The following is a 14051-nucleotide window of genomic DNA, read 5'->3' on the forward strand; positions in this document are numbered from 1 at the left end:
GTGCATTTACTTGTTACGAATATTAAACACTAATACATACAGCAGGACTGATGTTACGAAACCTGGACATTGTATTTACAATTGTTTTCTCTGTCACAACGTAAATCGTTTAAACTCCAGCTATTGACCTCAGCCAGGCTTTTCTAAGGTCAAAATATTTATGTTTATAAAAATATAACGATTTGCACTAAGTCTATATTAAATCTTTTGGTTGGCATTGCTATATGAAAACTTTTTATATTGAGTCATGGCTTAAGAACAAACATATTTATGATACAATTTTTACTTTCAATCACAAGTCTATCAAATATCATATTAATGGAAAGTCATGTCGAGAATGAATTCTATGTGAATGATTTGAAGGCAAACATGAGTGATGCCATGATATACGTAATATGATTACGATATCATGTTCATCGAAAGGTGCCCGAAAAACAAAATGTCCTGCTAGAGGATACCCGAGTTACAACGGGGTGACAGAAAGACAAACGTCTTAATGTCGGTATGATTTATATAACAAGTATTTGTACGATAACATTTCACAACCATTTATTGTTGCCTAGATTTACAGACTGACATTCTAAATCTCAAGTACTTTAGTTGGGTTTACCTTAGCGAGTATTAAAACACATTATTCATTGTTTCTATGTCCGTTATAATGGACGCTGACATATCGCCATATCTACATATCTACTTGAGAGTGAAAACACGTGAAAGTTTTAGGATATGTCATACTGAGCACACCTGGGCAGGTACATATACTGTATAATGTGGATATAATATCCATAATTCCGAAAAGTCAAAAGATTCCAAAATGGAAAACACACTGTAGTACATAAATGTGTGTGATATCCAAGCAGATAACTGTTACCCTCGTGCCGTAATAACAAACTTTCATTTACATCTGAGTAGAGGAATACATAGATAGACCTACAAAAGCCAGGTCCAGCTTTTCTCTCACTTTTATAAACATGTTTCAAGTGTACATTTGTTTAGGCTCATATGGATTCCCGGAGCTGGAGCGTCGTGATTCCCACTGTTTCGTCCTGTAGTATCACCAAAGTCCCCTACCTGACCGGTAGCTGATGTGATGTCAATGTAATGTTTCTATCCTCATAATTAACGTGTGCCTTGTTTACATGTTTACAATAACTATACGAGTAATCTTAATACGAAGTTCTTAGAGTTATATAGTACTATGAACATATACAACGAATACCTCAGACATGCCTTAAGTTGTCTTCTATGATAGGTTTCTGTATAAGATAGCCTTAGTCGTCCTCCTTTACTATTTTTAAATGATTATTCATGACATAAATGATTATTCATGACATGTGTAAGATAAATCAAATGTCGATGAAAGTGACTGTCACTACAGATCGCTAAAAGTAATGTTCATTTTCTATAGAAAACAACAATCTGAATTTATACATGCTTGTCATTCTTTTAGTGGTAATCAACATTCCTGCAAGGCACAATAATGGGGAATTATTAGAAAGTTTTGGACCAAGATATAGCCACAACATTTCAGTCGCCTTTGTCCTGCGGAACTACTGGGACAGTTTAGTTTAACAGCGTACGATCTGTCTACATACATATGATGGTATTGGTGTAATCAAAATCATGTGATGATAGGATGTGTCCCCATTGATGTGACGGTAGGATGTGTCCTCATTGATGTGATGGTAGGATGTGTCCCCATAGATGTGACGGTAGGATGTGTCCCCAATGATGTGACGGTAGGATGTGTCCCCATTGATGTGACGGTAGGATGTGTCCCCATTGATGTGATGGTAGGATGTGTCCCCATAGATGTGACGGTAGGATGTGTCCCCATAGATGTGACGGTAGGATGTGTCCCCATTGATGTGACGGTAGGATGTGTCCTCATTGATGTGATGGTAGGATGTGTCCCCATAGATGTGACGGTAGGATGTGTCCCCGTTGATGTGACGGTAGGATGTGTCCCCATTGATGTGACGGTAGGATGTGTCCCCATTGATGTGATGGTAGGATGTGTCCCCATAGATGTGACGGTAGGATGTGTCCCCATTGATGTGATGGTAGGATGTGTCCCCATAGATGTGACGGTAGGATGTATCCCCATTGATGTGACGGTAGGATGTGTCCCCGTTGATGTGACGGTAGGATGTGTCCCCATTGATGTGACGGTAGGATGTGTCCTCACTGATGTGATGATAGGATGTGTCCCCATAGATGTGACGGTAGGAAATGTCCCCATTGATGTGACGGTTGGATGTGTCCTCATTGATGTGACGGTAGGATGTGTCCCCATTGATGTGATGGTAGGATGTTTCCTCATTGATGTGACGGTAGGATGTGTCCCCATTGATGTGACGATAGGATGTGTCCCTATAGATGTGATGGTATGATGTGTCCCTATAGATGTGACGGTAGGATGTGTCCCCATTGATGTGACGGTAGGATGTGTCCCCATTGATGTGACGGTAGGATGTGTCCCTATAGATGTGACGGTAGGTTGTGTCCCCATTGATGTGACGGTAGGATGTGTCCCATTGATGTGACGGTAGGATGTGTCCCCATTGATGTGACGGTAGGATGTGTCCCCATAGATGTGACGGTAGGATGTGTCCCCATTGATGTGACGGTAGGATGTGTCCCTTTAGATGTGACGGTAAAAGGTATATATGTTGATGTGATGTGCATCCGATTATGAAAATGACTCTTGAAAAAACAGTCAAGTGAATATGACTTCAAAAATTGATTTAGTAATGGATACAACAGTACGGAACAATTTTATATAAATACAAGGGACTAAATCTCTGAGAGGATAATCTCGAATAAAAGTAAAATAAAGATACAGGCATAAAATAGTTGTTTTTCATATCGAAATCAGAAACAAAAGTCTTACCCCATAACTGCTGTCAATCCGAAGTCATCCCTATGTTGGAATGCCATTCTGGGCGTCTTAAATACCGAAATCCAACTCAATACCACTGTACTATACTGTAATACTGATGGTCGTATTGAGTTACATACCTGTAGTCTGGACGGCTGTTATAACGGTATAAATGACACAACTAATCCCTAGATATTAGCCACCAGTCATTACAGTTATAACGGTATAAATGACACAACTTACCCCTAGATATTAGCCACCAGTCATTACAGTTTTGGTGAATACCATACCCAAAACATTTCCTCGTTCACAAATCGACGACGGTAACAATCTTATCTATTTATTTATAAGGTTTTTAATCACACAATGCCACCTTTATGCAGTACTTTTAACTATTTTATAAAACTTTAACCTATTTTGATTTAAAACCCCATTAACAGAAAATCAGCTTCATTTTTTACGGCATTTTTAATAACGTAAGTCAATCTGATTCGTATCCTGGATATTTAGCAGAATTACAGATATTTATCTTTAGAAAGTGAATATTCTATTAGGTATTTTATGAGCGACATTTTGTAAGGAGTTCATTCGTGTCATAGTCAGAATGCTTTTTAAAAGAGCCTCCGTCTCAATAAATCAGATAATTGACTGGAAACTTTGATTGATAATGTTGTCGCCCGGACACCATATACTTTTATGTACCGTCATCGTAATCGCTTTAGTTTGTCCTCCGCGTGCACCTGCTAGCTTAAGCTATTATGTCAGAGGAATTCAATATAAATAAACGTTTTAACATTATATCTATGAATAAGGAATGAGCAATATAAATATTTTAAACTGCACTGTTCTTTCTCCGTATCGATAAATATGTTGATGTGATTGTTAAAAAGATAGCTGAAATATTTACATTAAATTGTTTTCAATCTAACCAGGTGTATTACTACATACAAGCCGGTAAGATCACAGGGATTTGACGGGAATACCCAATCCAAAGTCGATACGTAATGCAGGTATTAGTATTGGTTTGGGAATCCGTGCCAAGTTCCTGTGGGTATGAACGTGATATACAGCCAGAGGAATCAGGATAGGTTGGTGTGAATCAAAACATTACATATATCGCACAAATAGGATTCAAAAAATATATTACATATTTTGGCACGAATTCCATGAGTTGATAAAATATTAATTGCAGCCTGATTTACGACTTTATCTTTTCTGTACACGAGCGTTACGTGCGTCGAGCGAGATCACATTCAGGACTATACTTTTTTCTTTGATTAGTGATTTTTAAAAAGTATATTTAACATTGTTTGATAACAGAACACAGATGAACTTTATGTGTACACCTTCCCATCGTGTTTAACACGGATGAACTTTATGTGTACACCTTCCCATCGTGTTTAACACGGCGTACTCTGTGTATACACCTTCCCATCATATATAACACGGCGTACTTCATGTGTACACCTTCACATCGTGTTTAACACAGTGTACTTCGTGTGTACACCTTCCCATCGTGTTTAACACGGCGCACTTCATGTGTACACCCTCCCATCGTGTTTAACACGGCGTACTTCATGTGTACACCTTCCCATCGTGTTTAACACGGCGTACTTTATGTGTACACCTTCACATCGTGTTTAACACGGCGTACTTCATGTGTACACCTTCCCATCGTGTTTAACACGGCGCACTTTATGTGTACACCTTCCCATCGTGTTTAACACATCGTACTTTATGTGTACACCTTCCCATCGTGTTTAACACGGCGTACTTTATGTGTATACATTCCCATCGTGTTTAACACGGCGTACTTCATGTATACACCTACCCATCGTGTTTAACACGGCGTACTTCATGTGTACACCTTCCCATCGTGTTTAACACGGCGCACTTTATGTGTACACCTTCCCATCGTGTTTAACACGGCGTACTTCATGTATACACCTTCCCATCGTGTTTAACACGGCGTACTTCATGTATACACCTACCCATCGTGTTTAACACGGCGTACTTCATGTGTACACCTTCCCATCGTGTTTAACACGGCGTACTTCATGTATACACCTTCCCATCGTGTTTAACACGGCGTACTTCATGTATACACCTACCCATCGTGTTTAACACGGCGTACTTCATGTGTACATATTCCCATCGTGTTTAACACGGCGTACTTCATGTGTACACCTTCCCATCGTGTTTAACACGGCGTACTTCATGTGTACATATTCCCATCGTGTTTAACACGGCGTACTTCATGTGTACATATTCCCATCGTGTTTAACACGGCGTACTTTATGTGTACACCTTCCCATCGTGTTTAACACATCGTACTTTGTGTGTACACCTTCCCATCGTGTTGAACACGGCGTACTTTATGTGTACACCTTCCCATCGTGTTTAACACGGCGTACTTTATGTGTACACTTCCCATCGTGTTTACCACATCGTCCTTTATGTATACACCTTCCCATCGTGTTTAACACGGCGTACTTCATGTGTACACCTTCACATCGTGTTTAACACGGCGTACTTTATGTGTACACCTTCCCATCGTGTTTAACACGGCGTACTTCATGTGTACACCTTCCCATCGTGTTTAACACGGCGTACTTTATGTGTACACCTTCCCATCGTGTTTAACACGGCGTACTTCATGTGTACACCTTCCCATCGTGTTTAACACATCGTACTTTATGTGTACACCTTCCCATCGTGTTTAACACGGCGTACTTCATGTGTACACCTTCCCATCGTGTTTACCACGTCGTACTGTATGTGTAAACCTTCCCATCCTGTATAGTACAGCGTACGTTATGTGTACACCTTCACATCGTGTTTAACACATCGTACTTCATGTATACACCTTCCCATCGTGTATAACACGGCGTACTTCATGTGTACACCTTCCCATCGTGTTTAACACGGCGTACTTCATGTGTACACCTTCACATCGTGTTTAACACATCGTACTTCATGTATACACCTTCCCATCGTGTATAACACGGCGTACTTTATGTATACACCTTTCCATCGTGTATAACACGGCGTACTTCATGTGTACACCTTCCCATCGTGTTTAATACATCGTACTTTATGTATACACCTTCCCATCGTGTTTAACACGGCGTACTTTATGTGTACACCTTCCCATCGTCTTTAACACAGCGTACCTTATGTATACACCTTCCCATCGTGTTTAACACGGCGTACTTTATGTATACACCTTCACATCGTGTATAATACGGCGTACTTCATGTGTACACCTTCACATCGTGTATAATACAGCGTACTTTATGTGTACACCTTCCCATCGTGTATAATACAGCGTACTTTATGTGTCGTGTTTAACACGGCGTACTTCATGTATACACCTTCACATCGTGTATAACACGGCGTACTTTATGTGTACACCTTCCCATCGTGTTTAACACGGCGTACTTCATGTATACACCTTCCCATCGTGTTTAACACATCGTACTTCATGTGTACATCTTCCGATCGTGTTTAACACGGCGTACTTTATGTGTACACCTTCCCATTGTGTTTAACACGGCTTACTTCATGTATACACCTTCCCATCGTGTATAACACGGCGTACTTTATGTGTACACCTTCCCATCGTGTTTAACACATCGTACTTCATGTGTACACCTTCCCATCGTGTTTAACACGGCGTACTTCATGTGTACACCTTCCCATCGTGTTTAACACGGCGTACTTCATGTGTACACCTTCCCACCGTGTTTAACACGGCGTACTTCATGTGTACACCTTCCCATCGTGTATAACACGGCGTACTTCATGTGTACACCTTCCCATCGTGTATAACACGGCGTACTTTATGTGTACACCTTCCCATCGTGTATAACACGGCGTACTTCATGTGTACACCTTCCCATCGTGTATAACACGGCGTACTTTATGTGTACACCTTCCCATCGTGTATAACACGGCGTACTTCATGTGTACACCTTCCCATCGTGTTTAACACGGCGTACTTTATGTGTACACCTTCCCATCGTGTTTAATACAGCGTACTTTATGTGTCGTGTTTAACACGGCGTACTTCATGTGTACACCTTCCCATCGTGTTTAATACAGCGTACTTTATGTGTCGTGTTTAACACGGCGTACTTTATGTGTACACCTTCCCATCGTGTTTAACACATCGTACTTTATGTGTCGTGTTTAACACGGCGTACTTCATGTGTACACCTTCCCATCGTGTTTAACACATCGTACTTTATGTGTCATGTATAACACGGCGTACTTCATGTGTACACCTTCCCATCGTGTTTAACACGGCGTACTTTATGTGTACACCTTCCCATCGTGTTTAATACAGCGTACTTTATGTGTCGTGTTTAACACGGCGTACTTCATGTGTACACCTTCCCATCGTGTTTAACACGGCGTACGTTATGTGTACACCCTCCCATCGTGTTTAACACGGCGTACGTTATGTGTACACCCTCCCATCGTGTTTAACACATCGTACTTTATGTGTACACCTTCCCATCGTGTTTAACACGGCGTACTTTATGTGTACACCTTCCCATCGTGTTTAACACGGCGTACTTTATGTGTACACCTTCCCATCGTGTTTAACACGGCGTACTTCATGTGTACACCTTCCCATCGTGTTTAACACGGCGTACTTTATGTGTTCACCTTCCCATCGTGTATAACACGGCGTACTTCATGTGTACACCTTCACATCGTGTTTAACACATCGTACTTTATGTGTACACCTTCCCATCGTGTATAACACGGCGTACTTCATGTCTACACCTTCACATCGTGTTTAACACATCGTACTTTATGTGTACACCTTCCCATCGTGTATAACACGGCGTACTTCATGTGTACACCTTCACATCGTGTTTAACACATCGTACTTTATGTGTACACCTTCCGATCGTGTTTAACACGGCGTACTTTATGTGTACACCTTCCCATCGTGTTTAACACGGCGTACTTCATGTGTACACCTTCCCATCGTGTTTAACACATCGTACTTCATGTGTACACCTTCCCATCGTGTTTAACACGGCGTACTTCATGTGTACACCTTCCCATCGTGTTTAACACGGCGTACTTTATGTGTACACCTTCCCATCGTGTATAATACAGCGTACTTTATGTGTCGTGTTTAACACGGCGTACTTCATGTATACACCTTCCCATCGTGTTTACCACGTCGTACTTTATGTGTACACCTTCCCATCGTGTTTAACACGGCGTACTTCATGTATACACCTTCCCATCGTGTTTAACACATCGTACTTCATGTGTACATCTTCCGATCGTGTTTAACACGGCGTACTTTATGTGTACACCTTCCCATCGTGTTTAACACGGCGTACTTTATGTATACACCTACCCATCGTGTTTAACACGGCGTACTTCATGTGTACATATTCCCATCGTGTTTAACACGGCGTACTTTATGTATACACCTTCACATCGTGTATAATACGGCGTACTTCATGTGTACACCTTCACATCGTGTATAATACAGCGTACTTTATGTGTACACCTTCCCATCGTGTATAATACAGCGTACTTTATGTGTCGTGTTTAACACGGCGTACTTCATGTATACACCTTCACATCGTGTATAACACGGCGTACTTTATGTGTACACCTTCCCATCGTGTTTAACACGGCGTACTTCATGTGTACACCTTCCCATCGTGTTTAACACGGCGTACTTCATGTGTACACCTTCCCATCGTGTTTAATACAGCGTACTTTATGTGTCGTGTTTAACACGGCGTACTTTATGTGTACACCTTCCCATCGTGTTTAACACATCGTACTTTATGTGTCGTGTTTAACACGGCGTACTTTATGTGAACACCTTCCCATCGTGTTTAATACAGCGTACTTTATGTGTCGTGTTTAACACGGCGTACTTCATGTGTACACCTTCCCATCGTGTTTAACACGGCGTACGTTATGTGTACACCCTCCCATCGTGTTTAACACAGCGTACGTTATGTGTACACCCTCCCATCGTGTTTAACACATCGTACTTTATGTGTACACCTTCCCATCGTGTTTAACACGGCGTACTTTATGTGTACACCTTCCCATCGTGTTTAACACGGCGTACTTTATGTGTACACCTTCCCATCGTGTTTAACACGGCGTACTTCATGTGTACACCTTCCCATCGTGTTTAACACGGCGTACTTTATGTGTACACCTTCCCATCGTGTATAACACGGCGTACTTCATGTGTACACCTTCACATCGTGTTTAACACATCGTACTTTATGTGTACACCTTCCCATCGTGTATAACACGGCGTACTTCATGTGTACACCTTCACATCGTGTTTAACACATCGTACTTTATGTGTACACCTTCCCATCGTGTATAACACGGCGTACTTCATGTGTACACCTTCACATCGTGTTTAACACATCGTACTTTATGTGTACACCTTCCCATCGTGTATAACACGGCGTACTTCATGTGTACACCTTCACATCGTGTTTAACACATCGTACTTTATGTGTACACCTTCCGATCGTGTTTAACACGGCGTACTTTATGTGTACACCTTCCCATCGTGTTTAACACGGCGTACTTCATGTGTACACCTTCCCATCGTGTTTAACACATCGTACTTCATGTGTACACCTTCCCATCGTGTTTAACACGGCGTACTTCATGTGTACACCTTCCCATCGTGTATAACACGGCGTACTTTATGTGTACACTTTCCCATCGTGTTTAACACATCGTACTTCATGTGTACACCTTCCCATCGTGTATAACACGGCGTACTTCATGTGTACACCTTCCCATCGTGTATAACACGGCGTACTTCATGTGTACACCTTCACATCGTGTTTAACACATCGTACTTTATGTGTCGTGTTTAACACGGCGTACTTCATGTGTACATATTCCCATCGTGTATAACACGGCGTACTTCATGTGTACATATTCCCATCGTGTATAACACGGCGTACTTCATGTGTACACCTTCCGATCGTGTTTAACACATCGTACTTTATGTGTACACATTCCCATCGTGTTTAACACGGCGTACTTTATGTGTACACCCTCCCATCGTGTTTAACACATCGTACTTTATGTGTACACATTCCCATCGTGTATAATACAGCGTACTTTATGTGTCGTGTTTAACACGGCGTACTTCATGTGTACACCTTCCCATCGTGTTTAACACGGCGTACTTCATGTGTACACCTTCCCATCGTGTTTACCACGGCGTACGTTATGTGTACACCTTCCCATCGTGTATAATACAGCGTACTTTATGTGTACACCTTCCCATCGTGTATAATACATCGTACTTTATGTGTACACCTTCCCATCGTGTTTAACACGGCGTACTTTATGTGTACACCTTCCCATCGTGTATAATACATCGTACTTTATGTGTACACCTTCCCATCGTGTTTAACACGGCGTACTTTATGTGTACACCTTCACATCGTGTATAATACAGCGTACTTTATGTGTACACCTTCCCATCGTGTATAATACATCGTACTTTATGTGTACACCTTCCCATCGTGTTTAACACGGCGTACTTTATGTGTACACCTTCACATCGTGTATAATACAGCGTACTTCATGTGTACACCTTCCCATCGTGTTTAACACGGCGTACTTTATGTGTACACCTTCCCATCGTGTTTAACACGGCGTACTTCATGTGTACACCTTCCCATCGTGTTTAACACGGCGTACTTTATGTGTACATCTTCACATCGTGTATAATACAGCGTACTTTATGTGTACACCTTCACATCGTGTATAATACAGCGTACTTCATGTGTACACCTTCCCATCGTGTTTAACACGGCGTACTTCATGTATACACCTTCACATCGTGTTTAACACATCGTACTTCATGTGTACATCTTCCCATCGTGTTTAACACGGCGTACTTTATGTGTACACCTTCCCATCGTGTTTAACACGGCGTACTTCATGTGTACACCTTCCCATCGTGTATAATACATCGTACTTTATGTGTACACCTTCCCATCGTGTTTACCACGGCGTACTTTATGTGTAAACCTTCCCATCGTGTTTAACACATCGTACTTTATGTGTACACCTTCCCATCGTGTTTAACACGGCGTACTTTATGTGTACACCTTCACATCGTGTATAATACAGCGTACTTTATGTGTACACCTTCCCATCGTGTATAATACATCGTACTTTATGTGTACACCTTCCCATCGTGTTTAACACGGCGTACTTTATGTGTACACCTTCACATCGTGTATAATACAGCGTACTTCATGTGTACACCTTCCCATCGTGTTTAACACGGCGTACTTTATGTGTACACCTTCCCATCGTGTTTAACACGGCGTACTTCATGTGTACACCTTCCCATCGTGTTTAACACGGCGTACTTTATGTGTACACCTTCACATCGTGTATAATACAGCGTACTTTATGTGTACACCTTCACATCGTGTATAATACAGCGTACTTCATGTGTACACCTTCCCATCGTGTTTAACACGGCGTACTTCATGTATACACCTTCACATCGTGTTTAACACATCGTACTTCATGTGTACATCTTCCCATCGTGTTTAACACGGCGTACTTTATGTGTACACCTTCCCATCGTGTTTAACACGGCGTACTTCATGTGCACACCTTCCCATCGTGTTTAACACGGCGTACTTCATGTGTACACGTTCCCATCGTGTTTAACACATCGTACGTTATGTATACACCTTCCCATCGTGTTTAACACGGCGTACTTTATGTGTACACCTTCCCATCGTGTGTTCTGTTAAAGAAAAGAAAGTATACTGATGTGGAAAGAATAGACTAACTCTAGCTCACTCAAAGGTAGAGTGGAATACATGGACACACTACGTAACGTTAACGTCTTATATTACATCTACGACATAAGTGACGTTCTCAAAATGAGAACAGTGTTAGTGTTTACGAAACCAGCGGGCATAACAACGAGCATCGCACACGTAAAGAAAATGTATATTTCTTCTGTTGAAAATAGGAAGGTAATTATTATCGGTGCGACAAAATATCGAATGAAACTCCACCCACATTTATGTGCGCCCAAACTGAATCGAAAGCTGCACGTGCGCACATGTAACGTAAGCATGAGACAAGATGTCACCAAAGCCGACGATGACGTGGTCGTAGCAGGCGATAGAGGACCAAACTCTGACAATTTCGCTGTCGAAAAATTAAAGCGCCCTCTCTGCCAAATGTTACAAACAGCATGCAGGCATGCTCCCTAGCGGACAACTTTTAATTAACTAAATGAAACTACATGTAGGTAAGACAACATACATGTGTTTATACATTTATTCGTCCCTTTACAACCAGGAAATTAGGTTGGAAATGATAATACTGTTTTGTAAAATTATTTTTCGATATATGCTGCAACTAATATCAAAGTAAGTGATATGTCCTTTCAAACACAACTTAACCAATCATATTCATAAACATAATGAAAATCTCATAAAATCAACGTTATCAATCAGTCCCGCCATTAATACAAAATTGAATCTTGTTCACCCGATTTTAAACAATACCCTGACATTCATATAGATTAAGATAAATTTTAAAGCATTTACTAAATTTCCCTATGGAACCCGCCCCTCAGATCCCAGGTGGGTCAGATCAACAGCTTATACAAAATTAATTTCCCTTCACCCAAGGAGACTTCAAACCAATATCCTGTTCCTCCTTAAGAAGAAGACGGATTTTAAAGAATTTACTACACTTCTCCTATTAGGTCTTAGTCCTCTGGCCCCGGGTCAGTCTTATCGTTTATACAAAAGTAAATTCTCTTCACGCAATGATGCTTCAGACTAAAATTTCGACAATATCGTGTAATTCATACAGAAAAAGAAGTATTTTTTAAAGAATTTACTATATTTATCCTTTTGAGCCCCGCTACTCCAACCCCTGGGAGACCTGACGACTCACTGTTTATACAAATTGGTTTCCCTTCATCCAACGATGGTTATGACCAAATATGGAACAAATCACTTCATTCCCACAGGAGAAGTAAGATTTGAAAGAAATCGATATATTTCTGCTTTTGGGTCCGTTCCGCAGGCCCCTAAGGGGCCAGACCTATCATTTATACAAAATTGGTTTCCCTCCATCCAGGGATGTTTCAGACCAAATATATGTTGCCTCCCCACCTGGCAGACGGGAGGACGGGCAGCCCGCTACCAGGACCAACTGAGCGGCCGGGTACTGTAGCCACCAGTAATTTGTAATATGTAAATAAATTTGAAAATAAAACCACACCACACGGGCAAAGTGTGTGAATTCCTCGTAGATGTGATATACAGTGTATATAATTAAATGGTAAATAAAGCTACACCACACAGGTTTTACATCATTCTAGCTCCACGCAAGGCACCAAAGTGTGTTAATTCAGAACTAAGGCAATGAATAAATAGTCAACAAAATAATTCATACTTAAAAAAAAAAAATATTTGGTAGAGTTAGGCTATTTGATAATTTAGAATATTAAACATAACAGTTTATAATGTCTTGTCCTCTATCAGACATGGGAGTTTCCATATCAACCTTCGTATAAATGCATTTCAAAACAACATATACCGATGTCTCCACCCATCCTCATATAACCCAGTGATGGATCTCACCGTGGAGAAGGTCCCCTTGCATTAGGGGGCGCAGCGACGGACTTGGAGGGAGCGCGAAGCGTGAATATGAACTTTTTCGATCCGATCTCGGAGAGAGATATCGATATAGCTAATCTAATTTTAATTAATTTTTCCATGTTCAGCAATAACTAATCTATCGTTGTGGGGTGTTGGTTTCAGCGAAGAGGTCGCGATTTTCTCAAGCTAAGGCACATTAATGACGTGAGTGGAGACGAAAGATCGTTGTTTACGATTTCGAGCCTGTGACGGTCTCGCATATACTATAACATCATAAGTAATCAGATTTAGATGCTATTGTAATCAGTAATATTCTAACATGTTTTTGGAAGTTTACACGTTTTGGTTGCTGTGAAACATGTCTTTGTTTTCATCGGTCTAGAAGGGACGGCAGTATGAGGGAGAGTCCTTGTAACTGGCGACGGCGAATATGGAGCACATTCCTTAGACGACTATTGTAGGTATCATACTGTGTCTGTGTT

At 41.1% G+C, this 14051-nt stretch overlaps 1 protein-coding gene across 1 annotated transcript; it reads right to left on the reverse strand.

Annotated features, from left to right (window-relative positions):
* Positions 1-1568: 1568 nt before the first annotated feature.
* Positions 1569-2940, reverse strand: LOC117331094 (stress protein DDR48-like). The gene is made up of 2 exons (XM_033889690.1): positions 2894-2940; positions 1569-2373 (listed from the first exon to the last, which is right to left on the reverse strand). The coding sequence occupies exons 1-2, from the start codon at positions 2938-2940 to the stop codon at positions 1569-1571; spliced, it is 852 nt and encodes a 283-aa protein (XP_033745581.1).
* Between the last annotated feature and the right edge of the window lie 11111 nt (positions 2941-14051).

Source organism: Pecten maximus, chromosome 7 (assembly GCF_902652985.1).
Source record: "Pecten maximus chromosome 7, xPecMax1.1, whole genome shotgun sequence".
Lineage (NCBI taxonomy): Eukaryota > Metazoa > Mollusca > Bivalvia > Pectinida > Pectinidae > Pecten > Pecten maximus.